General features: G+C 56.4%; 2 protein-coding genes across 3 annotated transcripts; one reads left to right on the top strand and one right to left on the bottom strand.

Annotated features, from left to right (window-relative positions):
* Positions 1–3,234: 3,234 nt before the first annotated feature.
* LOC117644869 lies at positions 3,235–20,510 on the top strand. Of its 2 annotated transcripts, XM_034384535.1 has the most exons (5): positions 3,235–3,372; positions 15,289–15,527; positions 15,919–16,154; positions 16,414–16,641; positions 16,706–20,510. In XM_034384535.1, the coding sequence occupies exons 2-5, from the start codon at positions 15,290–15,292 to the stop codon at positions 16,739–16,741; spliced, it is 738 nt and encodes a 245-aa protein (XP_034240426.1). In that variant the 5' UTR covers positions 3,235–3,372; position 15,289; the 3' UTR covers positions 16,742–20,510. The 2 variants fall into 2 exon arrangements, with proteins under 2 accessions (XP_034240426.1, XP_034240425.1); XM_034384534.1 differs by having other exon boundaries at positions 16,414–20,510.
* Positions 20,490–23,299, bottom strand: LOC117644764. Its single transcript, XM_034384379.1, has 7 exons — positions 23,177–23,299; positions 21,718–21,870; positions 21,451–21,645; positions 21,176–21,367; positions 20,906–21,100; positions 20,752–20,835; positions 20,490–20,666 (listed from the first exon to the last, which is right to left on the bottom strand). The coding sequence occupies exons 1-7, from the start codon at positions 23,297–23,299 to the stop codon at positions 20,559–20,561; spliced, it is 1,050 nt and encodes a 349-aa protein (XP_034240270.1). The 3' UTR covers positions 20,490–20,558.
* Positions 23,300–24,823: the final 1,524 nt, after the last annotated feature.

Here is a 24,823-nt window from a genome sequence, read left to right as displayed (position 1 = left end):
AATGGATTTCCCTTTTGGAGAGCAATTCATTGGTGGGTTCACACGTTCGGTTCAAGGCCCATTTAGCGACTCTGGAGCTCAAAACGCGTCTAGAGTTTTGTCCGTCTCCACCGGTCTTCTGGCCCACTGTGCGGCCAGCCGCGCAGCCAGCTAGGCAGCCGTGAGATGAAAACGTTAGTCGCCGGGCATTAACGCGGGCTGTGTGCCGACCGCACCTTGGACAAACATTTGCATTAAACAAACGGCTTTTGACCTGTTCCCTCCCACGCAGCATTTTTTCTCTTCTTTTCGTTTAATTAAATTGTGAGTATTGGGGAAGGGAAAGGTCAGGTGCGCAGCCGGAATCAGTCCTACGTTTCATCGGCATTTCCAGGCGAGACACAATGGAAAACAAATAAATTTAGGTTGGTAGCGCCAGTCCTCTCCTCAGTCTAAGCGAACTAGCGCACCTCCACGCCGTTTCCTTCGTACCACTCGGCGGTGAAAACGGCCTCGCTTCACAGTGGGCGCACCGCAGTGGCTTTCGGGCGGGGTTTATTCCGCTCTGGCTAAAAGGGGATCTAAATTCATGAAATGCGACATTGCGTAAATCCCGAGCGCGCAGCGATAAACCGCGCGCGCACACACACACATACTCACACACATACGGTGCAGGCACGCCCCCTCGTCTGTCCCACCACCCACCTCCCCACGTCTACCTGGTACATCCAACCTCCCACGGCCAAACCTCCCACATCCAACCTCCCACATCCAAACCTCCCACGTCCAAACCTCCCACAGCCAAACCTCCCAAATCCAAACCTCCCACAGCCAAACCTCCCACATCCAAACCTCCCACATCCAAACCTCCCACATCCAACCTCCCACGTCCTAACCTCCCACGTCCTAACCTCCCACGTCCAACCTCCCACATCCAAACCTCCCACAGCCAAACCTCCCACACCCAAACCTCCCACAGCCAAACCTCCCACATCCAAACCTCCCACAGCCCCCTAATAGAAAACGAAGTCCCTGGATGGCTCCTATTTTGTTCCTCCAAAGTCCACCGGGGATTTCAGGAGATTTGAAGTCCATACTTAGTCCCTGTCAAGTCCCTCCCCCGACCAGGTCCCTCCGAAGTCCCTGATCTGGCAGGATGGTCTGGGAAATCTCTCGCAAGTCCCTGAAAGTAAGCGTATGACCTCTCAATACTTTGACAAATGTATGCACAACACCATGCGTGTAGACACTTGCATGGACTCATATTCGTAATTCACAGTGAGTTTCATTCAGTAAAGTTGATTGTGTGCATTGTATGAACGAAATCGGAATAAACCAAATACTGGTCACCTACTGTCAAAGTTATCATGATAAAAAGCAATGTCTTATTCAAATTTGAATATTGATCACCGTATTATTCTTGTAAATATGCATTTGAGGAGAAAACGGAGGGCACCGTTGCGTTTATCTGCCCTAAAAACCCCCTAGTACAACCATCAACCACGCAAAACTGCAACGGACAGAGCCTTGCGCCTGACTGAGCTCCGGCAGATAGTGGTAGGCAGGCTGACCCGATCCCTCCACGAAGAGCAGGCAGCGCAGTGGATAACGTCTCCTGTCAGTAAGATGAAGACCCAGGGTTCAACTCCGTCCGCCTCTTTTTCTTTTGCCTCCAAAAGAGACTTCGGAGGGATTTCAAGTCCCTTTGAAATCCCTTTTCACCCGAAATCCCTAATCCCTGAAATGCACCATCTAGATACTTCGGAGGGTTTTCAAATAAGGACTACAGAGGGACTTGGCAAAAAAGACTCAAGAGGGACTTCACTTTTCTATTAGGGCCAAACCTCCCACATCCAAACCTCCCACGTCCAAACCTCCCACGTCCAATCTTCCCGCATCCAACCTCCTACATCCAACCACCCACACCCAACCTCCTTCTTACCTTCCACCTGTACTTCACAACCTGCACTTCTCACCAGTCACCGCTTTTCCGCCCAGTCTAGACGAATGTTCCTGTTAGCACGTTTAGTTGGGGCGAAAGAGGAAGCCCCTCGCGCCCTGCCCGGACCCACCCGGACCCTCCCGACCCGGACAGGCGAATAATAGGACTTGCCGTCGAAAAAAAAGGCTCCCCACACTATTCACGCTGCTTGCTCTCCGGGGACTGTTGCTCGAAGACCCGTTTTAGTGATGTGCGCAAGGATTTGCGCGTGTGTGAGTGCGAGATTGAGCTGGTGTGTTTGTGTGTGTGTGTGTGTGTGTGTGTGTTTGTGTGTGTTTGTGTGTGTGTGTGTTTGTGTGTGTGTGTGTGTGTGTGTGTGTTGGTGCGTGCGAGTGGACGATGTAACGCATCGTGCGTGTGTGTGTGTGCACGCCGCTGATGGGGCCGGTTACACGCAGAAATGCCCAGACCTAGGCCAGCTCTCACCCTCGGGACTGCCCTGCGCTGCCCTGCGCTGCCCTGCCGCCGCGGGGCTACGGCGTCGGGTTGCGGTGGGCAGGGGGACCCCCGTCAGCTGTGTGGTGACGTCACTTCTCCATTCACTCGCGAGCCCGGGGCAGCCCAGGGCAGGCCGCGGCCTGGAGGGGGCTGGAGGGGGCTGGAGGGGGCTGGAGAGGGCTGGAGGGGGCTGGAGGGGGCTGGGGGGGCCGGAGGCGCGGCGGGGACCGGTGGGGGCTGGTGGGGGCTCCGCGAGCCCCATTGGCGGCGGAACCATGAATGGTCCCCGGGGTGGGGGCTACGCCGGGGGCCGTAAGGGGCCGTAAGGGGCCGCACCCGGGCCGCTGGTCCGCACTGTCCACGACGGCCAGCACGGCCAGCACGGCGAGCATGGCGAGCACGGCTAGCACGACGCCACCCCCGCAGCGCGTAGCCCGGCACGGCAGCCCCGGCGGTCCCGGCAGCCCCCACCCCGATCGTTAACGCGTGGGTGTGCGCCAGTGCGCCGGCCCGGGGGGAGAGTGCTCTCGCGCCAGCCCCCTCCTCGGCCAGGGCCTGGCCCAGGGGGGTCTCGGGGGCGCCGCGGAGGCCGCCGCGGAGGGCCAGGTCGGCGACGGCCCGCTCAGAGCCGGGCCGACCGACCAGGAGGAAGGAGCCAGGCTTTGCTACTCTGCCTGCTCAGCGTAGCGAGGCGAGGCGTGTGTATCACGCCGCAGCCCCACCGCCCCCACCAGGGCCCCGCCGGCCCCCGGCCCCACCAGGGCCGCGCCGGCCCCACAAGGGCAGCGCCGGCCGCGAGGGAGGCCGAGCACGCCGAGCGCGCCGACGTCCAGGCCGCGCGAGGGACGACCAACCAGGCCCGCTAGGCCCGCCAGGCGACCCGGCCGATCCACAGGTGCGGGTGGAGGATCGCCATGACGGGCTGCTGACGCGCTGACCGCCACGCCAACCAGGTGAGGGTGTTGCCCGTGCCCACAGTGCCGTCGCTCTGACCCCCATTCGACAGCCAAACAGTAAACAAACCTCGACAATCGCCAATTGTTGTTACTGCCCATCAAAATTTGAAAATGTTGCCTTTCTGCGACATTTTCCGCTGCTAATTACAAGTTTGAATTGATTTGGATCGTGTGCGCATTTAGTGTTGAGCTCTGCCGTGTTTCCGCCTTGCCCTTACATGCTAATCAACACAGAAAAGTGCCCGGCCCCTGAAGGCCCTGAAGGGACACTGTTTACAGACGATGGCGTCCGCTGGTTTAAGGGTCTGGGCTGTCTAATGGGCAGTGTCCCTATCTTGGCTAAGGATGTAGTTCTTCAACATCTCAACTAAATATCAGGGAACGGCATGGTGTGGCTAACACTTGGTATTATGCGTGTGGCGACGATCATCAAAGCAGTGAAAAATCCGCATTTGTTTGTGTCAGTAGTGTTTTGAATGTTTGCTGCGAATAGGGCCTGGGCTGTGCGGGTGTTTGGAAACAGGGAAAGGAAGTTTCGGCCAGAGAAAACTTTGCGACTGAAGTGTGTACCTCGTTCACGTGGACTACCTTGTTGTGCAACTATCGTGATGCAGGTTCTTGGGTTGTGTGTCCACCCTGTGTCCAGGCGAACCACTTCCACTGCAGTGCCACATGCAGGCCGCAAATAGGCTCTTTGCTGTCGAAACCACGGGCACCTCGACAGTGAACCGAGTAGGCATCCCTCACCGCGGTTTCACCGGGAGACCTTAACGCACACGGGTCGTGGGGTGAAACCCGAGTGAACCTGTCGGCAGGCGGGAACGCGAGGTACCCGCGCCAAAACGCCAAGTGTCCAGGTCAAAACACGGCTGGGTATGTCGTCGTAACGGCTCAAGTCGAGATCGGTCGTGAACCCTGCTCGGTTCATTGTCAAGGTGCCGGTGGTTGCGCGGTGAAAGTGAGGGGCCCGCTGTGACAGAGGTAAAGCCTCAGGGAGGCTAATAATAGTTTTTAGGGAATCATTTTGACTTTTCATGGTGCTGCGTGACTTGCTGAGTACGTCGGAAATTAGGTTTGAGGAAATTCGCTATCCATCGCAAGTGTGACGTCATGAGACGAAGGCCCAGACTTCTGCACTCATGAACCCCGAAAAGTTGCCGCTCCTGAGTTTTCGGGCATCCGATAGTAGAAGTGGGATTTCGACTGCTCTGCCGAGTCCAAGTCATCACTGACCAGGGCTGATTAAAGTCGAGCCTTGGGAGTATCGAACTCGCACATCAGTGTCAGTAGTATGGAACCTCCAAGTTACCCACCGCCATCTTGAAACCCCCATTCGCACCTCCGTCAGGTCTGGGTGCAAAAATTGAGTGAGCTGACACCTAGGGTGTTCGAGATGGTGGACCGTGACCCGAGAGATGTGTCATACTAGAGAGGAAACGCGGTGGTAAATTAATACCTCGCGTATCAGAAAAACTACCAGGAGAGTCGTCTGAGGATTGTGGTTTTTGACAGGGCAGCCCCTTTTTGATGTTGTTGTGCTTTCAATCTCGACGGAAGTTTCACACGACCCGGCGTCACCTTGGGGCGAGGGCGAAGGGCTCGGGGTGGCTCTGTGGCCGTGCCCCGCCCCACCCCGCCCCGCCCCACCCCGCCCCGCCCCCAATGTCGACCTTCCGCCTTCGTTTTTTATTACTTTCTGTACCCGCAGCTGGCACCGCAGCTGGCACCGCAGCTGGGCAACACCTGGCTTGTCCTTAGCGTGCCGTGCCGCGCCTTGCCGCGCCCTGCCCTGGCGTGGGTGAGCCCCCTGGAGGGCCGTGTAGGGTGTAGGTACACACCAAATGAAAAAAGTTGAGCCGCCCGCGCCGCTCCTGTCACCCCGCTGCAAGGTGGGTTCGAGGCTCTCCCGACCGCAGGCCCCGCCCAACGGTAGGCTAGGGGAGAGAAGGGGGGGGGGCACACCGCAGAGCAAAGCCTGCAAATGTCCCCGTCTGCAATGTACGTGCCGAGTTTTGCGCGGCGGCGCCTCAGGTGCGGGCCGCCTTGGGGCCCCCTTGGGGCCGCCTTGGGGCCGCCTTGGGGCCGCCTTGGGGCCGCCTTGGGGCCGCCTTGGGGCCGCCTTGGGGCCGCCTTGGGACCGCCTTGGGGCCGCCTTGGGGCCGCGGGGCCGCCTTGGGGCCGCCTTGGGGCCGCCTTGGGGCCGCCTTGGGGCCGCCTTGGGGCCGCCTTGGGGCCGCCTTGGGGCCGCCTTGGGGCCGCCTTGGGGCCGCCTTGGGGCCGCCTTGGGGCCGCCTTGGGGCCGCCTTGGGGCCGCCTTGGGGCCGCCTTGGGGCCGCCTTGGGGCCGCCTTGGGGCCGCCTTGGGGCCGCCTTGGGGCCGCCTTGGGGCCGCCTTGGGGCTTCCGCCTTGGGGCCGCCTTGGGGCCGCCTTGGGGCCGCCTTGGGGCCGCCTTGGGGCCGCCTTGGGGCCGCCTTGGGGCCGCCTTGGGGCCGCCTTGGGGCCGCCTTGGGGCCGCCTTGGGGCCGCCTTGGGGCCGCCTTGGGGCCGCCTTGGGGCCGCCTTGGGGCCGCCTTGGGGCCGCCTTGGGGCCGCCTTGGGGCCGCCTTGGGGCCGCCTTGGGGCCGCCTTGGGGCCGCCTTGGGGCCGCCTTGGGGCCGCCTTGGGGCCGCCTTGGGGCCGCCTTGGGGCCGCTTGGGGCCGCCTTGAGGCCGCCACGACAGCGCCCATAAACGAGTCAGTGAGGTGGCGACACCACTGGAAGCGAGTGGCCCAGTCTTATTAAAGTTTCCTCTTCGGAGCGGCCTTGCCCTGCCTGCCCCGCCCCGCCCAGCCCCACCAGGAGCGAGCTTGAGCGAGCTACCGACCAAAGTTTGCCCGAGATGGGGAGAAAAATTCAAAGCGTCCGCAAAATTGCCATTTAGCCGCTACCTGGCCTGCGTTTCGGCTCAAGTGATCAACTTTCCGGGAACGCCTCGTCAAAGTTTCGGCCTCTGCGAGTGCAGCGTCGCTGGGAAGCTCCGCGCTGCGCAGAAATGTAAATATTCCCCCTTTTTCTTCGAATCCCGTTGGCCGCAGAAAGGCATAAGGGTCCGGCTTCGAAAGGGTAATACCAGGCGGCCCTCTTTGACACGCCGACACGCACCGCCTCCCTCACACACACACCGCCTCCCTCACACACACACACACACGCGCGCGCAGCCGTGGGCACGCGCGTACTCATGCACGCACACACACACACACACACGCACAATCGCACACACACGATTGCGGCGGCTCGTGGTGAGGGTTCACCGCGTGGCCCCCAGTGGCGGTTTCCCGCGTGCGGTTGGGGTGCTAAGCCCTTTTGTGGGCCTGGCTGAGCCTGGCAGGTCCTGGCCTGGGCCTGGCCTGGCTGTGGGCAAGCGAAGCACGACTTGTTGCTTTGCATGAACCACGCGTCCAACATGTTGGTCTGACTGTCTGGCCCTGCAAACTGATTCCGAGCTGTGTACGGCTGCAAGAGACAGACAGGTAGACAGACAGACAGACAGGCAGACAGGCAGAGAGATAGACAGGGACAGACAGACAAACAGACAATTTTCAATTCGATTTCAATTTCAGTTTATTGATTCCTTGGTACATGGCAATACAGGTCAAAAAGAAAATTTAACATTTACAATTTGAAAAGGAAAACAAGGTACAAACAAAAATACAACTAACATATACTTTCACATTTTGCCAAAAAAAAACAAAAAAAAAAACTAGAAACTGTCCCTAAGCACTGAGGCTTGTCAGGGACCGATGGTCTATCCTAAATTAAAAAAACAGATTATAAATCAGTGGACGCAAAACATTTTTTTAAACTCTTAACTCTTAAACTCTAAACTCAGAAAGACAGATTATTCGCCCCTCGAATCAAGGTGTAGATAAAACTAGGGAAAAGAGCAAGTAATAAACGCAGGCGACTGACGTCACTGACGTCGATGACGTCACCAGCACGCGGCGTTTCGACTCTTCCACGTGGAGCGACTCAAAGCCCATTGCGAAATGAAACACGTGTCTCTATCCCAGCCGTGCGGGGGCGTCCCGTCATGAAGGAGTGTGGGCACGAGTGTGGAGGGGGGGGCGAGAGAGCGGGGGGTCCAGCATCATCAATAACGAGCCATTGGAGAGCCATCGAGTCATGTCGAGCTCCATTGCCCCCATACTTTATCCTGGAATCACCGTTCGCCACACACGATGACAAAGCAGTGATGAGTGATGATGGCAAAGTCCGCCAAAATAACATTGAAAAAGGTTGTTGTATTTTTTTGGGAGGATGCGCTGTAGTACCTGCTCTCTCAGCTTCTCTTGCACTGAATGAAAGCTTTTAAGTGCGAGGGTCACACAGGCGGCGCGTGATTGGCCGAGGCAACTTCATCCCCTACACTGTGAAGCCCTGTCCTCGTGAATAAGCGCCGCCGGTCCCAGGAAAGCAAAGAGAGAGAGAGAGAGCTCCTGAAAGAAGGAGGCCGGGGCTTTTGCAGCGGCGGTGTTGATTAGATGGAGCGAGAGAGAAAGAGAGTGGGAGAGAGCTCTGCCCACTCTCCTGGTCCACTCTCTCTCTCTCTGCAGAGCGTCATCCGCGCAGTCTCTGTGAGAGCGAGAGAGACAGAGCGACGACAGCGCTGAGCCCCGTTGCAAGGCGATAGTGGCCCAGGCGTAATGGGCTATGCCTGTCTCGTGTCACTGGTGACGTCACTGTGACGTCACTGTGACGTCACGGAGACGTGGCCGAAAAGCGATCATGTCTCTTTGGTTGGTTGCCTTCGGTGCCGCGGGCGGGGCGGGGTGGAGTGGGGCGGGGCGGGGCGGAGTCCGCCTGGCAGCCGCAGGCGAGCATGTGTCGGGCCCGAAATGGCATACGATCATGTGTGGTCTAGCCCTTAATGGCAATGGAAGGTAGGCAGACGCCGTGACGCCGCGCAGGCCCGCGCGCCGGGCTGCCTACCCTGGACTTGGCGGGCGGCGAGCGAAGCGTCCTCCCAGCGTCGTGAGCCTTCTTGACGTTGAGGACGGAGAGCACCTCGCCAACGAAATGAGGCCGCTTTCATCATTGGCATGGCAAAACGTGCCTCTGTTTCCCTTTTCAGTTTTTTTTAAGAGAAAAATAAAAGTTTTTGGAGCTACGGCGACGCAGGCCGCCCTCCTGCAAAACTTCTCTTTGTCGTGATGAAATAAAAATCCGAGGGCGGCGAGACTTTTGTCGTGCGAAAATCCGGTACGGCGAGACTTTTGTCAAGCCAAGGTCACAAAAAGTGCTCTAACCTGTCAGCCCTTACACAGGCAGGCAGACAGATACACGGACAGGCTGATTGACAGATAGACGGAAAGACAGACAAACATGCAGACAGACAGACAGACAGACAGATACACTGTCAGAAAACTCCGTAAAAATACGGAAATTTAACGGAGACTGTCCATTTTTTTTAACGGAGATCTCCGTTTTTATGAATTATGGATTTTCTCCGTAAAAATATGGAAGTTATGTATATAAATGAAATAGAAGCCTTACTTATCAAAAAGAAGAGACTAATTCACGTTATCGATGGGTTGGGTGACCAACTGTTAGGTGTTCCAAGAGTGCGCCTTCCCTAAAGCGACCTCGCCTTTGGGTTTCCGTCCATTTATCCGATCCTGGCATGTGGTCAAGTGGATCTTCAAACAGTTTTGGAGAATATCACTTTCGTCTAAAAGGACACTGTTTGCATTAACATCGGAGGTAGAAGGAGGGAAGTAAACCTTTAAAATGCGTTTATTTCTGCAAAAATGCGGTTCATCTCCGTAAAAATACGGAAAATCTCCGTAAAAATATGGAAAATCTCCGTAAAAAGATGGAAAATTTACGGAGCCTCCATTCCCAAAATTAGAGTAACTTTCTCCGTAAATTTACGGACTTTTTTTCTAACAGTGTAGACAGACAGACAGACAGACAGACAGACAGGCAGGCAGACAGACAGATACACAGGCAGACAGGCAGACAGACAGGCTGACAGGGCTCACAAATGCTTCCAGCGACACACCTAGACTCAAACACGCAGCCCACGCGAAAGCCGGGCTGCGCCCTCCTCTTGCCAAATAGTCAGGATGGCATTGCTCGCGCATCGCGCCGCCCTGCCTCCAGGCTATTGACATAGCATCCTTTTCTCCGTATATTCATCTCCAGTCGTTCGACCCCCCTCTCCTTCCCCCCCCCCTCCCCTCCCCCCCTCCCCTCCCCCCTCCCCTCCCCGGGCTAAAGGCGCTTATTGGCCTGTCGGTCCGTCGCTATCTCTCCATAGCCAGGCCATACACCATATTGTTTTCGTTTTTTCTCCGAAGCCGAGCCGCTGCCCCAGATTCTGATCCTCTCTCTTCCGCACCGATTCCCACCCCCCCCCCTCTGTCTCTCTCTCCCTCTTCTCCTCTGGGCTTGGCCGTGGTCTTCGTTATTGTACCCGACCCGGCCGGGCCGCGGATCGAAAAGTATGGAGGCAAACAGCAGATGTGCTGTGGTGCGATGCCGACGGAAGTAGGCTACGTTAGGCGGGGCGGGGCGGGGCGCGGCGGGGCGGGGCGGGGCGGGGCGGGTGTCCTGCAGTGGATACTCCCAGTCCGGCCAGACCCCGATACTCTGCCGGACCCAGCTTTTATTTGGCCGGACTTACCCAGCCGAGCAATTTAATTTCAGAGGAAGGGATTTCTCGGATTGCTGGTCGTTTCCGACGAAGCCGCTCCACCCGGCAGGCCGGCGGCACACAGTGGGCCAGAAGACCGGTGGAGGCGGCCAAAACTCTAGGCGCGTTTTGAGCTCCAGAGTCGATAAATGGGACTCGGGCTGAACGCGTGACCCCACCAATGGATTCCTCGTTCGGAGAGCAATCCATTGGTGGGGCCACACGTTCGGTTCGAGTCCCACTTAGCGACTCTGGAGATCAAAACGCGTCTAGAGTTTTGGCTGCCTCCACCGGCCTTCTGGCCCACTGTGCGGCAGAGGCAGCGAGCCACACGCGACCACCCGGGCCGGGAGGGGAGGAGGCATCTTGAATGCTCACTGGAGAGGTCAGCTGAGTGCACTCTGTGACCACAGAGCGGAAAATTTCATGGAAGAAACTTGGTGATCCCGTCTTGCTTTGCTTCTGTCTCATTGTGCACAGCCACAGTTTCTGACTTTGGAACCTGATTTCCCACGTCGAGTCACCGAAACAAGCACGGAACGGCGTGCACTTTTCTTCCAAGTCAGACTCTTGGCAAGTTTGAAAAGCCGACGTGGCTTTCTCCGTCGGGTCGCCGAGTTGTGCCTCCAATTTCTCCATTTCTCTGTACCTCTCTCCGTCCTCTCCGGGCAGCAGCAGCATATTTATTGAATAAAGTTCGGGTAAAAAGAGGAGGAAAGAGGTGTCCCGCCAGCGTAAAGTTTCCCCGGATAAGGGAAGAGTTAAGCCGAAGAGAGCGCAGCGCAGCAGCGCACAGTGGGCCAGAAGACCGGTGGAGGCGGCCAAAACTCTAGACGCGTTTCGAGCTCCAGAGTCGCTAATCAGGGCTCGAACCGAACGTGTGACCCCACCAATGGATACCTCGTTCGAAGAGCGATCCATTGGTGGGGTCACGCGTTCGATTCGAGTCCCATTTAGTGACGCTGGAGCTCAAAACGCGTCTAGAGTTTTGGCCGCCTCCACCGGTCTTCTGGCCCACTGTGCGGCCCTGGTCCTTCACAGAACGCGGAGCCTCGGCCTTTCCAGAATCATTCATATGTTCCTTGTTTGCCGCTTTGATGTGCTGGTCGCGTAAATACTTGAGACGAGGAGAGGCGCGGGGAAATCCTCGAAATGAAGTTGCCGCCTACTTACGAACCTAGCTGGGATCGGCCACCACAGCCATACGACGAATCGCTAAGCACTCGCAGGGACCCATTCTCGAAAAACTGAGAGGGATCGAATATTCGGCGGCTCAGAGCGTGCCAGCGAGACGGCGAGAAAGAACGTCGTTTGTTCCGGGCGACGCGCGTGTGTGTGTGGGGGGTGGGGGGTGGGGCTGATAGAGGGAGGAATTGATGCGCGCTTGTGTGCGTGTGAGTGCGTGTGTCGCTGAAAGACCAATATTTGACCCTTCTCACCCGGCGGGGCCGTAGGCAGAAAGCGAGCCGGGGGTTTGGAATGAGGCCTGTGGGCAACTTTGCGGTTGCCCCCCACCCCCCTTCCCTTCCCACACAGATGCCTCTCCCAGCCGCCCAATCAGGCTCCACTGCAAAGCAAGACCTTTGTGTGGCCAGACGAGGTGGCAAAGAAACTTCCGCCTCCGGCCGGAGAGTCGCGCTGCCGTGTTTAAATACCGCAATTGGGCAAAGAACAGACCGTGCGTTTTTGTTTTTGTTGGTTGTTTTTTCCTTGCTTGTCTCAGGCCTGTGGCGGGGCTGCCGGCCGGGGGCGGGCTGGGGGCGGGCCGGGGGTGGACTGCGCTGCTGGCTGGCCAGCCGGACGGAAGCAACTGGAGCATTCCTTCCGACACTGCCCCCGGCACCGGCCCCGGCACCGCCCCCAGCGCCGCCCCCAGCGACCCTAGCCGGGGTAACGACGGCAGTTAAAAATTAAAAATTAAGCGAATTAACAACGGGAGACGTGGGGAGCGACGGCAGGCATTTCATTGCTTCCACCGGAATGCCGACTCGGGGGCCCTTCATTCCAGACCTGCCTGTTCCACCATGGTGCCAACATGGTTCCACCCTGTCCCGTCCGGTTCACCCACGCCCCAGTGTTCTACTTCCAGGGCGCCAGCCACTCCCAGCGCCTCGAACGGCCGCGACCCCCACCCCGGATTCCAATTCCCACTACACATTGCCAGTTCCAACTGAATTAACCAACCTCTGTGTTCGACTCTCTACTCTCTCTCTCTCTCTCTCTCTCTCTCTCTCTCTCTCTCTCTCTCTCTCTCTCTCTCTCTCTCTCTCTCTCTCTCTCTCTCGTTGCGACACCGCATCCTCCTCAGGGTGCAGTTCAATTTCCAGCCGCGCTGTCCCCATTCCACCAGGTCTTCTTTCCAACACCGCTCCCTTTTGGTCCCCTTCTAACCGCGCCTCCTCTGCATTCTGAACCGCGTTCCAGGCCGTGCCGTGCCGTGCCGCACAGTGGGCCCGGAAGACCGGTGGAGGCGCCCAAAACTCGAGACGCGTTTTGAGCTCCAGAGTCGCTAAACAGGACTCGAACCGAACGTGTGACCCCACCAATGGATTCCTCGTTCGGAGAGCAATCCATTGGTGGGGTCACACTCTCGGTTCGAGTCCTGTTTGGCAACTCTGGAGCTCAAGTTTTGGCCGCCTCCACCGGTCTTCTGGCCCACTGTGCGCAGTCCCCCCACATGAGTAAGGCCCCTCCAGTGCAGGTCGCCCGCACCGCCGTCGTGAAGTGCCGTATCCCCGGCCCCCGCCCGCAGGCCCCGCAGGCTCAGTGATTTCATCGCTCTGTCTCTCTCGCGCACGCCCACGGGACGCGCCGACGCGCTACAAGTGCGAGAGGGAGGGAGCGACGAAGCCTGCTGGGGCAGTTATGGCTCGGCCTGTGTGCAGACTGCGGGGGTCATTTCGCTTGTCTCCAGCAATTATAGATAGGAATGCCACCCCCTCCCCCCGCGGGGCACCGCCCTGCCCCGCCCACCGTGCGCGCACTTTCAATAACAGAGGGTCGGGTTTTGATAGCGATTGGTGGAAGATGGCGACCCCGAGCGAAACGACGCAACTCTGGCCGGCCGCCCCGCCACCGCCCCGCCGGCAGCGCCATTCCGAACACTCTCCGTCTCTCTCGCTCTCAAGGGACTGGTGAGGCGTTGCTCGGGGGTGCGAGGGAGACAGAGCGACACCGCGCCAAAAGCGCCCTTTCTGCGATAACTGCCGCCGTCCGCCGTTTCTCGCTTCGCGACGCTTCGCGACCATCAACGATTTACACACCCGCCGTGCCCGCCAAGACGGCCGAGACAATGAAAGCTTTCCGGCCAGAAAGGGGAAACAAAGGTCGCACCCGCCGCACCGCACTAGCTCCACAAAGGGAAACTAGATTGAACCGTTTCTTCCCCGCCAGCCTCAAGTGGGAGAGCCAGTGGGAGTGGGAGTGGGTGGGAGTGGGAGCAGGAGTGGGAGTGGGAGTGGGAGTGGGAGTGGGAGAGGGAGTGGGAGTGGGAGTGGGAGTGGGAGTGGGAGTGGGAGTGGGAGTGGGAGTGGGAGTGGCTGTGGGAGTGGGAGTGCGAGTGCGAGTGCGAGTGGGAGTGGGAGTGGGAGTGGGAGTGGGAGTGGGAGTGGGAGTGGGAGAGGGAGTGGGAGTGGGAGTGGGAGTGGGAGTGGGAGTGGCTGTGGGAGTGGGAGTGGGAGTGGGAGTGGGAGAGGGAGTGGGCGGCCGGGGCCCGGCTTTCGCATGCTTTCGCAAAGAAGAAACAAAAACTAAACGAACACGACGGGAAAGGAACTCTGTAAATAAATGCGGGGCTCCTGCTGCAAGTTAATATATATGCGACCCACACACCGGGACGGCGGTGAAGCCTAACATTCGCGAAGAGAGACGAGGCTGCTGTTGACCCATCCTCGGGGCAGAAACATCCGGGGCTCCACTGCTGCTGCGTCCGTCGGTTTCCTAACTCAAATACGACCTCTATTTCAGTCTGGCCCATATAGACGCACCTTGACTTGTCTATAAAAAAACGGAGTCTGACAGAAAAATCTTATTTGTACATTATTGTTTATTGGATTCCATTTTGCACAACCCTGCCTCCGGCTCCGCTCAAACAAATCGCCAACAGTCAAACACGCTGCACCATTAATTTTTCATCCTGTCGGCGCGTTTTATATTCACGATGAGAAATTGCAGGATCCACATCCCCAACACTCGCACACCCTCACACACACGCCACTCAATAAATCGTTTAGCACGACACGCTGGAGATAAAGGTGGAAGGGGGATGAAAAAATATGCGGCAGCGATTAGACACGGGCAGCACATGCCTGTGAGAGAGAGAGAGAGAGAGAGAGAGAGAGAGAGAGAGAGAGAGAGAGAGAGAGAGAGAGAGCAGGGCGGTGGGGTGGCTGTCTTGTGGGGGTGTTGGCAACAAGTGCCACTGGTGACGATGGCGCCCTCTGGCGGTCGGGCGGCGAGGCCGGGGCGGGGCGGGGCGGGGCGGGGCGGGGCGGGGCGGGGCGGGGCGGGGCGCTGCGACCCAGCGCGCCGCATAACGATACATTAGCCACGCTTGTTGAGCACGGCCAACACGCCCTTGTCGGCCAGCCAACTTGACGGCGAGAAAAAAGGGCGCAAGAAGGGAGGAGGAGTCGGCGGCAGAGCGGGGAGGCGTGACTGAGTGACTACCAGAAGGCCGTGGATTCCGTGTGCAGTGTGGGCTGCCCGCTGACATTGCGATGATGGGGTGCCGAGCGCGACACCATTATACGTCTCGTTCCTGCACGGACGGAGTCAACCGAAACGCTCTCCTCCGGGTCTTACGACGAGACAAAAAAAGTTCCCAGTAAGACGCTTTAGGTGCCGATTTTTTTTCCTGCCAAAAAGTAGGATCTACGTACAGCCAATTGTGGTCGTCCAGCCTCTCCAGAACGCCTGCGAGGCGGCGGGTAGGCAACCCGCTCAGAGCGCGCGCTGTGCGCGTTGCCTACCGCACAGTCCGCAGGCGCTAAAACTCCAGACGCGTTTTGAGCTCCAGAGTCGCTAAACGGGACTCGAACCGAACGTGTGACCCCACCAATGGATTCCTCGTTCGGAGAGCAATCCATTGGTGGGGTCAACACGTTCGGTTCGAGTCCCATTTGGCGACTCTGGAGCTCAAAACGCGTCCGGGATATTGACCACCTCCACCGGTCTTCTGGCCCACTGTGTCGTTGCCGCTCCGCATGCTCCGCATCACTCGCTGCCGCTCTGTTCGCAGGATGCTGCTGCTGCTGGTGCTGCCGCTGGTGGCAGCACTGCCGCACTCGCCGCAGGAGCTGGTGCCGCTGGACCGGCTGGGCGAGCGGGAGCCGTCCTGCGACCAGCTCAGGGCCATGTGGCGCTTCTCCAAGCGGCAGTCCCGCGCCGCGCAGATCACCAACGAGATCCCCACGTACCGGGACCCGTTCGCCTACCCGATCTGGGAGTCGCTGCAGCAGGCCGGCCAGGGCCAGCCAGGTCAGGGGGCACTCCTACACGAGCAGTCGAAAAGTGCCGCCAGTGTCGAAGCGGTGCACAGTGGGCCAGAAGACCGGCGGAGGCAGCCGAAACTCTAGACGCGTTTTGAGCTTCAGAGTCGCCAAAAATGACTCGAACCAAACGTGTGACCCCACCAATGGATTCCTCGTTCGAAGAGCAATCCATTGATGGGGTCACACGTTCGGTTCGAAGCCCATTTAGCGACTCTTGAGTTTTGGCCGCCTCCACCGGTCTTCTGGCCCACAGTACGGTTGCCAACCTCAGCCTGCCCACTAGGCGCAAGAGCACGCACTGGGCACGCAGAGGTTGCCACCCTTCCGACACAGGTGCATCGCGGATTCAAACTTGACTCTCCAACGTCGTGCTCTAGGCGTCCCGGACTTCGGCAGCGTGCGGTCCCGCAGCGGCGCGAGGCCCGTGTACCCGGGGCCCGTCTACGGCCGCATCGTGCAGAACAGCCCGCCGCGCTGGAGGAACAGCCCCGCCGGCAGGATCAGGACGTACGAGGACTCGGGCAGGATGTACAACGGGCAGCCCCACCGGACGGCCAGGATCTCGGGCGGAGGGCTCCCCCCGCAGCAGACGGGGAGCTTCCAGCACCTCAAGGTGGGCAGCAAGGTGGCACTGGCACAGTGGATTTGCCAGAAGGCCGGTGGAGCTCAGAGTCGCTAAAAAGGGCTCGAAATGAACGTGTGACCCCACCAATGGATAGCGCTCCGAACAAGGAATCCATTGGTGGGGTCACACGTTCGGTTCGAGTCCTGCTTAGCGACTCTGGAGCTCTGCACGCGTCTAGAGTTTTGGCCACCTCCACCGGTCTTCTGGCCCACTCGCAAAGCAGTACGGTGTCTGACTTGCCTTGCAGGAGATGATCCGGCAGGAGCGGATGCGCGAGCTGCAGGAGCAGCGCCTGGCCGAGGAGGCGGCGGCGGCGCGCCAGCTCAAAGACAACTCCAAGCCGCACTTCGGGCGCGTGCTCAACGGGCCGGCCTCCTCGCTGGACCTCGTCCGCGCCTCGGCCGGCGCCAAGCGCAGCAGTGAGCCCGCCGAGACCGCCGAGGTCGCCGCCGAGGCCGCCCAGGCCGAGCAGCAGGTAGTGGTGGACGAGGCCGCGGCGGACGCCAGCCAGTACGTCATGTAATGTGTCCGTCCCGCAGGTGGACGAGGAGGAGGTCGCGGACGAGCCCTGGTGACGGTAGCAGGGCAGCGCAGCGTCAAGCGCGTCAAGCGTAGCGTCGCCCCTAGTGGGCAGGTACCGCCAGTACCAAAGGTACCGCAGGTACAGGGCGCCGCACGCGCCGCACGCGAAGCACTCCAAGACGCAGCCTGGCAGGTCAGCTAGCCCCCCGCCACCCCTCGCAGTCCTCGCACCGTCACTGTCACGCAACCACCAGCACATGCACCGGCCGCGGCGACCAGGGCCTGCCCGGTCGACGGCCACCCTTCAAGGACACCCCCGGGCACCACGCACCGTAGCGGAGGGGCAGCGCACCCATGCACGCGTACCACGCCTACTGGCCGTCCCCAGCACCCTGCAGCACCCGCAGCACGCCCCTACCGCCACGCCCCGCCAGGCAGCGCGCCGCACCCCGCCACGCCCCGCCGCACCCCGCCACGCCCCGCCACACCCACCGTGGGCGTGCTTCCGGGGGCGCTGTGCTTCCCTGAGAGAGCCCCAGGGGAGAGAGCCCCCTCCCCACCCCTGCCGGCTGCCCCCAGCGCCCCCAGGGCGTCCGCCGTGCCCCGCCCGCCCCGACACCTCATCGTGTCAACGTTTCCAACGATATCACGTAACGACATATCTGTGCGCGCAATGTGTGCGTGGCTACCGCGCCAGAGCGCCCGCTGCACGCACTGACGGCCACCCTGCAGACCCTGCAGTCGCCGGGAGGGGCAGGAGGGCCCCTCGGAACCGGGGTTTGGAGCGCCTCCAGCGACGCCCGACTGTCGGAGGCGTGAACCCTGCGGCCCCTGCGGCCTGCAGTCAGGCGAGGCCGATCTGCGAGGAAGAGAGAGCCACTGGCTGAGGAGAGGCACCCTAGCACATTTAGCAATGAGTTTTACTTTTGGGGAGGATAAACTCGAATGCACGTCCTTCACGCATGCTTTTATGGCACTTGGCACTCCAGTTTTTTTGGTCTTGCACTAAATTTTGTTGAGCACCGCATGTTCTGTCAAACAAATCGGGTGAGTTTGTTTGCCTCGTGGTTGATGAACTTTACAGAGATCTTTTCAGCACTTCTGAGAACGTCATACCAAGATCATGCTCAGGATGTTCTTCTATTACGCTACAGCGCAGCTTCTCCTTTTTGTTTCAAATATTTCTACTTTGAATCTACTAACAGCGTGCCTCGGTACGTCAAAACTTTTGGGCAAACAAAAAAAAAAATCTTGTGCACCCTTGTGGTGTGTTGAAATTAGTGGTCAATTACGGTACGAAATTTTTAGGACGAAACTGACAATAACTTGAATTTAATTGGACTGGTCTCCTTGTGATAGTGGGGAATGTAGTAGGATAACTTTTTAATCTTCATGGTGACATAAAGAGACAATAACACAAAATGAACTGAGACTTTCAGAATTCTTTTTTATTTTCAGGCAAACTGCATTTAGGTTTTTGCTCGGCCTGCGAGCTCTGTATTTTTTTCAGTCAAACCTTCTTTACGGCCTCATTGCCTTTTTTCAAAAATTAAAAAAACATTCAGCAGGTCATTCTAAAACGTGCAAAGGTTGGTCTGGGTGTCGGGATTAGCGTGATAGCAACACTTTACTATATAATTATATATACTCAACTCGTATCTATGTTTTGGGGCGTCTTTACCATAGGTTTTAAGTCTCCCTGTTGCTGCAGTTAGCGAGCAGCGCGCCTAGTAGATTCAAACGGATTGCTAACGTCGAGGATGTTTCGAAGCTATAGCGCGAAGCGAGCGTAGAAGGCGAGAGCGTCATGGACTTGACTATCACGTTTGGCTGACGTGTTCTCATTGGCTAACACGTTCTCGTTAGCAGTCGTTGAGTTCCAGTAAAGAACCGTTAATGAAGGCGATGTCAATTCGACGCCACTTTTGCGGAAATGCTGCTGATTTGGCGTAGCTCTGACATCACAGTGGCCTCCTTTACAGATGGGAATGCGTCACAATCTCAATAAAACTGTTGGGCCGCGCTATAAACGCTTTAAATGTGTAAGAAGACTTAAAATGTAATTTAGTTTATAAGCTTTAAAAACTCTATTTTCATTCGTCGTAACGATGATATCCTCTTTTGTATTCATTTTCTTGTGTGGCTGTAGGGCCTTTGCTGGAGCCTCGCTAAAGCCGATGAGGCGAAATCCTTGCGCAAACCACCTTCGATTAGGGGTAGTGTTTCGCCATGGTTAGGTCTTATTGAGCACCGAGTACTATGAGAGGAACCATCTCGCGTTGATTAAAGCTCACTAGTGGATAAGTGCTCAGCCACCCAATGGCTCATTTGACCGACTTCGGGCACCAGACACCGAAGGGATGGGCCTGGTGGTGCGATTTAGTTTTGTCGGACCCTGACGGTTGCTCCTGCATTGCCTCACGATACCAGGACCGTTGGTTGTTAACGTTGGCTGATTCTGACGACAGCGAAGGCAATGTTCGGGCCGCTTAAGGTCTGCATTATTGAGTTGCCCATGCAGCCAGTCCATTCTCTCCTGCATATTGTCAACAGTTCCCGTGGTTAACCTTACAAAAAAATGCAATTAGGTAAAGAACGCTCCGACGATTTCAGTACCTTACTGTAGAGTGCGCTTGAGTGCCAACCTATTGCTGTAGAAGGAACGGGCTTATCTTCCAAAACATCGCTGTTGTTACCCATCGGGAAGGCCTCAATGTCCCAAGGCGTCAGAAAAAACTGCAGAAGTTACATATCCATTGTTGTGACGTCATCATATCTCTTCCATATCACAGGCACGCCGAAGAGAGTCTTTTTGGTATTCGCACTGTTTCACAATTTACAGGCTCTAAAGCTTTGTCCTCCGATGTTTCCTTAGTTTCCTCCAACAGAAGACTTAACCTAGCCTAACTGAAAATTTACAATGTGGATTGAATGTCCCATTGATTGACAGTCACTTATCCTCCAATTGTTTTGATATTTTCAGTAGCCTTGGATAGCCCTCTTCAATTTTCCATATCATTTTCTCATTTTGTATTCATGATGTACCGTCTCCCTTATAACGTAAGATTTATTGATTCCTCCTTGTCAGTCCTTGGACTATGATAGTTCGTTCACTGTCAGCTAATCGCTTTGAGCGACAGCCACCAATAATGCTGAAATACGGTATTTAGTCGACAAAGACAGGGTGGGGCGTTGAAGCAATCTGGCTCAATCTATTCTATGCATATTCTACGTAACTCTAAATTTATTTCATATTGCTAACAAGCATCCCGCTGCCTTTATGCATCTGAAGCTCATTGGTATTTGGTTCAGTATTTACACCATCATTGAACAATACTGTTTGTTCGCGCGGCATTGGAGTACGGCATGTTTTGTCAAAAAATAACTAAGAAATGCAAAAAAATGTGTTATACGTCTGATCAGAAGGCATAACTGTTGTAGCTCCATCCGAATTTCTTATCACTCTGTTTCCGGAAATTCCAATAAACAAAAACCGAAAAACGTAGTATGAAGATTTCAGAAAACAAAAAATAAAACAAACCTTAATCTAACTAGTCTTAGTCTTTCAAACTATTACTGAGATGCAATCAGAGCCATACGTATGTATTATTTTTATTTCTTTTTGTGCTGTTTTGTCTAGAATGCAAAATTAAACAAAAATCATTTTGTTGTCAGTAGACAATCTTTAGTTAAATTTCTTGATTGCTATCGAGTGTTCAAATTGAATGAAGTTCAGGAAGCTTGTAGTTGTTGTAGGGCGGTAAAACATAAAGAGGCTGAACTTGTTGATTCATCTGTGACAATAAATAGATTACCTATCAACGACGTGACTAGTCATTGCGCCATGTCCTTACCTGTCCAGCACACGGTTCACTTCTCTCGGTATTCACTGAGCACCTGCACGAAAGTGTACCATCGTTTGAATATTTCACTTGCAATGGGTCGGTCAAGGCGGCCTAGGAACCGCACGGCAACAATCTGTAGGGAGACATAAGTAACCCATTAAGGTTTTAAATTTTTGATTTTTTTTAAAATTTGGCCAGTTTTAAGCCCAGTCAGGTACCTGTGGTCGCTGCGCCCTGGTGAGCACGGTGAGAATCATGAGGCGAAAGCTTTGTGGAGAGCCCAGCCAGGGGCTCGCATACACCTGCACAGACGATTTCACTAGTTTTCAAAGACCTCCCAGAGAACCTCCTAGAGAACTAGCCACGACGCACCGCGTCTGCCAGGGCGGCACTCCAAGACAGCAACTCGTCGGCCACGGAGCACTTAAGTGCGATCATGAAGACTAGGGTCGGCATGATGAGGTACATGTACATGACCGTGTCAGGTGCCATGAGACTCATCGTGGACGTCACCAGCCCTGAGATGACGCAGGACATCAGCACCAGGGTCACCCCCGAGAGGCGTTGCTGCAGGCATCACTCAAGGTTCAACATTTGGGTTGCTGTTTGTGTCACAGTTATCATGTGGCGAGTGGAGCGGACTTGCAGGGCTTTGTTGTTGTCCACGAGGCGCTGGTGCAGGACCACCAGATGCCGCAGCTGCTGGTCACTGAGGCTCTCGGAGTTGAACTTGGCCGCCAACATCCGGAACATGAGGCTGGCCGCCAGGGTGGTGCCCAGGTGCACGTACTCCACCAGCACGTAGCAGGAGTCCCCGATGAACACGAAGAGGTCCTGAGAAGCGCAGAGAAAAAGCTTGGCGATGGTATCTAGCAGTCTTTTATACTGAGAGGGGTCACTCATGCAACCTGTGGTACCTGAAAGAAGTACAGGGTGGTGCTGGCGTAGGGCGGGAGGATGTTCCTCTCGATGAGGGGGCTCGGTGACTCCCCGTTGACGATGGTGGGCACCAGAAACAGGAAGAACGTCACGAAGGCGTGCACCGCACCGGCAGTGAAAATGAATTGCAGCAGGTGGGCGGTGTTCAAGATGTCCTTCTCCATCTCCTGCAACTAGCAGGACCATCTTTTTTGCAGTTCCCCTCTACCAACGACCTTTCCAGAGGGCCGATCCCGGAATCTCACCTTACTGGGCGCCATCAACTCCTCGATCTCCATGGCGAGCTCCACGGCCTCTTGCACGTACGATAGAAGCTCCCTTCGATACCGCATGAGGAAGATGGTGTCATACACGAGGACGAAGGCCGCGGTGGAGTCCGTCAGACTGTGGTACAATCCCTGGTACAACCACTCAACGTAGTTGCGAAGGCCAGAAACTTCGTCCACACAGTAGGCTAGAAGCCTTGGGCGCGTCATCAGTTGTTTACAGTGAATCGAGCACCCCAGTATTCTCGGTGGCACATCTTACCTTCATCCTCCTAGTAGTAAAGATACCCCATCTTCTCAGTAGTATAGATACCCCACCTTGTCAGTAGTATAGATACTCTATCTGTACTAAATACCCCCCAACCCGGTGGTATAGTAGACGACTACTCACGCTCAAGGAGGTCTGCCGCAGCAGCCAGCCCACCACACCGCAATAGTACCCGGGCAGAAACACGTTTGTGGCCCGCATGACTCTCTGGCTGTGCATGACCCGGTAGGCGGCGAGGGCCCACCTGGACAACGCGGCCTCGTCGAAGGCGGTTGGCTTGGGGTGCTCGGGGCCGAGCCGGTGCGCCATCATGCCCAGCTCGGCCGACAGCGCGCGGTTCACCTGGGGCAGGTGCAGGCGCGTGTCTGCAGCCTCCGACAAGTCTCAAAACCAGGAACGGTTACTCTCCAACACTCCGCAAACGGTTTTTCGACTAACCTTCCTCCACTGGACACCGCCTGTTCTTCCTTCGAGGCATTTCTTTCCGACTCACTGCGACTGTCGGCCAAGACTGTCCAGTGCCTTCTGCGCTCAAAATTGTAATTAACGTGCTCCAATCTAGGGACGCAACGACCCCGAAGCACGGACTGACAAATTGATCATCTATGATGCATGATGTTCTGATGATGCGGAAAACAGCCCACGTGCTTGCGTCAGTAAAAATTGTGTGTCGTTACTCCAAAGGACTTGACCCAATTATTTCGTAAAGAAAGAAAAAAAAATTAATCTTACATCAACGCCGGGATGACTGCAGATTTCTTTAGTATGTTTCATCCAGAAATCAAAATAATTTTGATACTTTCAGAGACCACCTTTAACTTTTGATTATTTATATTTTCTTTTTTTAAAATTGCCGTTTAAAACGACATTAGAAATGATACTCCACCCTATTGAACTTCCGTCAAATGGCAGCAGGCAGCACACCGTGGCGCAAGGCGGGCGAGGCGGGACGCGCGGACATACTCCGTGCTCGAGATACCCCCCGCGGCAGCCTTGTCGTGCCCAGCGCGCGGGGTATTGCCGAGGCGCTGCTCGCGTTCCTCGGAAGCGAGCACGCCGCGCAACGCCTGGCCGTGCCGGCTGGCTGTGCCGCGACCCTTTTCCAAGAAAGCCCGCCTCCCTGCCATGCGCCTTCCACGAGCGCAGATATTCCGCGGAACCAAGACTCACCGAAATTCCCCCGAGCCAGCATCCAGCCTTGCCGCGTTCTGAAGGGCCGTTTCGTCGCTCGGCGTATCCTGGGGACGGGGAGACAAATAAAACTGTTTTCCGGAATCCCTCGGCAGACTGCATGTTCCATTGATGGTGCGTAGCTTCTTGGAACGCCGGTGCCACGGCACACAGTGGGCCAGAAGGCCGGTGGAGGCAGCCCGGGCGCGTTTTTAGCTCCAGAGTTTCTAAATGGGACTCCCACCGAACGTGTGACCCCACCACAGGGGCGCCGGAAGTGGGGTGCAGGGTGGGCAGGCTGCCCCCCCTGGAATTTGGCAGGGGGGGCATCGCCCCCCCTGGACTTTGGTGGGAAGCTGCGAAAATCGAGCCTAGGGTCAGTTGGAGCAATTATAGGACACGGGGTAAAAATGGGACAGCATATTCCAAGGGGTACCCGACTCAAGATAATCATTGCGCGTCTAGTTGGTAACCAGTGAAATAATCAACATCATCCAATGAAATGACAATCATACTTGCGGGGATTCAATCACTTTTGACAATTTTTGCGAGACCACTGCTCCAACTATCAGCGGTCAAAGCCTTCCCGAGGCGGGGCATGAAAGAGTAGGGTCTTTAGGATAGTAAGGCGTCGAGGGAGGCCTTTGACCGCAACTAAATTGGATGCAGTGACCGCTCAAAGTCAGCGAAAACGATGATTTTTTGAAATTCTTTCACTTTTTGACCATTTTTGCGAGACCACTGCTCCTAAACTATCAGCGGTCAAAGCCTTCCCGAGGCGGGGCCTGAAAGAGTAGGGTCTTAAGAATAGTAAGGCGTCGAGGGAGGCCTTTGACCGCAACTAAATTGGATGCAGTGACAGTTCAAAGTCAGCAAAAACGGTGATTTTCTGAAATTCATTCACTTTTTGACCATTTTTGCAAGACCACTGCTCCCAAACTATCAGCGGTCAAAACCTTCCCGAGGCGGGGCATGAAAGAGTAGGGTCTTTAGAATAGTAAGGCGTCGAGGGAGGCCTTTGACCGCAACTAAATTGGATGCAGTGACCGCTCAAAGTCAGCAAAAACGATGATTTTCTGAAATTCATTCACTTTTTGACCATTTTTGCGAGACCACTGCTCCTAAACTATCAGCGGTCAAAGCCTTCCCGAGGCGGTGCATGAAAGAGTAGGGTCTTTTTAAGCACCTTTTTTGGTGGGGGAGGGGGGGAATTAGGAACGTAGGATTTAAAATTGTTTGCCCCCCCTGAGGAAATACACTTCCGGCGCCCCTGCCCCACCAATGGATTCCCCTTTTAGAGAGCAATCCTTTGGTGGGGTCACACGTTCGGTTCGAGTCCCATTTAGCTTGGCCGCCTCCACCGGTCTTCTGGCCCACTGTGCGGCAGCGGCACAACCACGCCAGACACTTTCTTCAACCCACCGATACGTACACGGACAGCCTAGAATCACTGGGGCACACGGGTGCCAGCCGAAACTCGTTTCCAGTGCGTTCCTCCAGTGAGAATGATCGAACCGTTGCGTGCCGGGCACGGGCGGTGCGAGGCAGTGCGCCTCGTGACCCTGGTCCCCACTTTTACTTTTCCGAAGGGTTGTTGTTGTTGTTGTTTAATCACACTGGCCCACCTTGCGCTAACGCTAAGCCGCC

This window comes from Thrips palmi, unplaced genomic scaffold, assembly GCF_012932325.1.
Source record: "Thrips palmi isolate BJ-2018 unplaced genomic scaffold, TpBJ-2018v1 HiC_scaffold_18, whole genome shotgun sequence".
Taxonomy (NCBI): Eukaryota; Metazoa; Arthropoda; class Insecta; order Thysanoptera; family Thripidae; genus Thrips; species Thrips palmi.
The sequence above is the reverse complement of the archived record's forward strand: the minus strand, read 5'-3'. Positions and strand labels throughout refer to the sequence as shown.

Bases quoted from the DNA above. Each gene is read 5' to 3' on its own strand.
- LOC117644869 (XM_034384534.1), top strand. From the start codon at position 15,290: ATGCTGCTGCTGCTGGTGCTGCCGCTGGTGGCAGCACTGCCGCACTCG. The intron at 15,528-15,918 runs GTCAGGGGGCAC...GTCGTGCTCTAG, and splicing joins GGCCGGCCAGGGCCAGCCAG to GCGTCCCGGACTTCGGCAGC. The intron at 16,155-16,413 runs GTGGGCAGCAAG...CTTGCCTTGCAG, and splicing joins GGAGCTTCCAGCACCTCAAG to GAGATGATCCGGCAGGAGCG.
- LOC117644764 (XM_034384379.1), bottom strand. From the start codon at position 23,299: ATGCAGTCTGCCGAGGGATTCCGGAAAACAGTTTTATTTGTCTCCCCG. The intron at 20,836-20,905 runs GTGCGTCGTGGC...TCGTCTGTGCAG, and splicing joins GTGCCGCCCTGGCAGACGCG to GTGTATGCGAGCCCCTGGCT. The intron at 20,667-20,751 runs GTACCTGACTGG...GTCTCCCTACAG, and splicing joins CCAGGGCGCAGCGACCACAG to ATTGTTGCCGTGCGGTTCCT.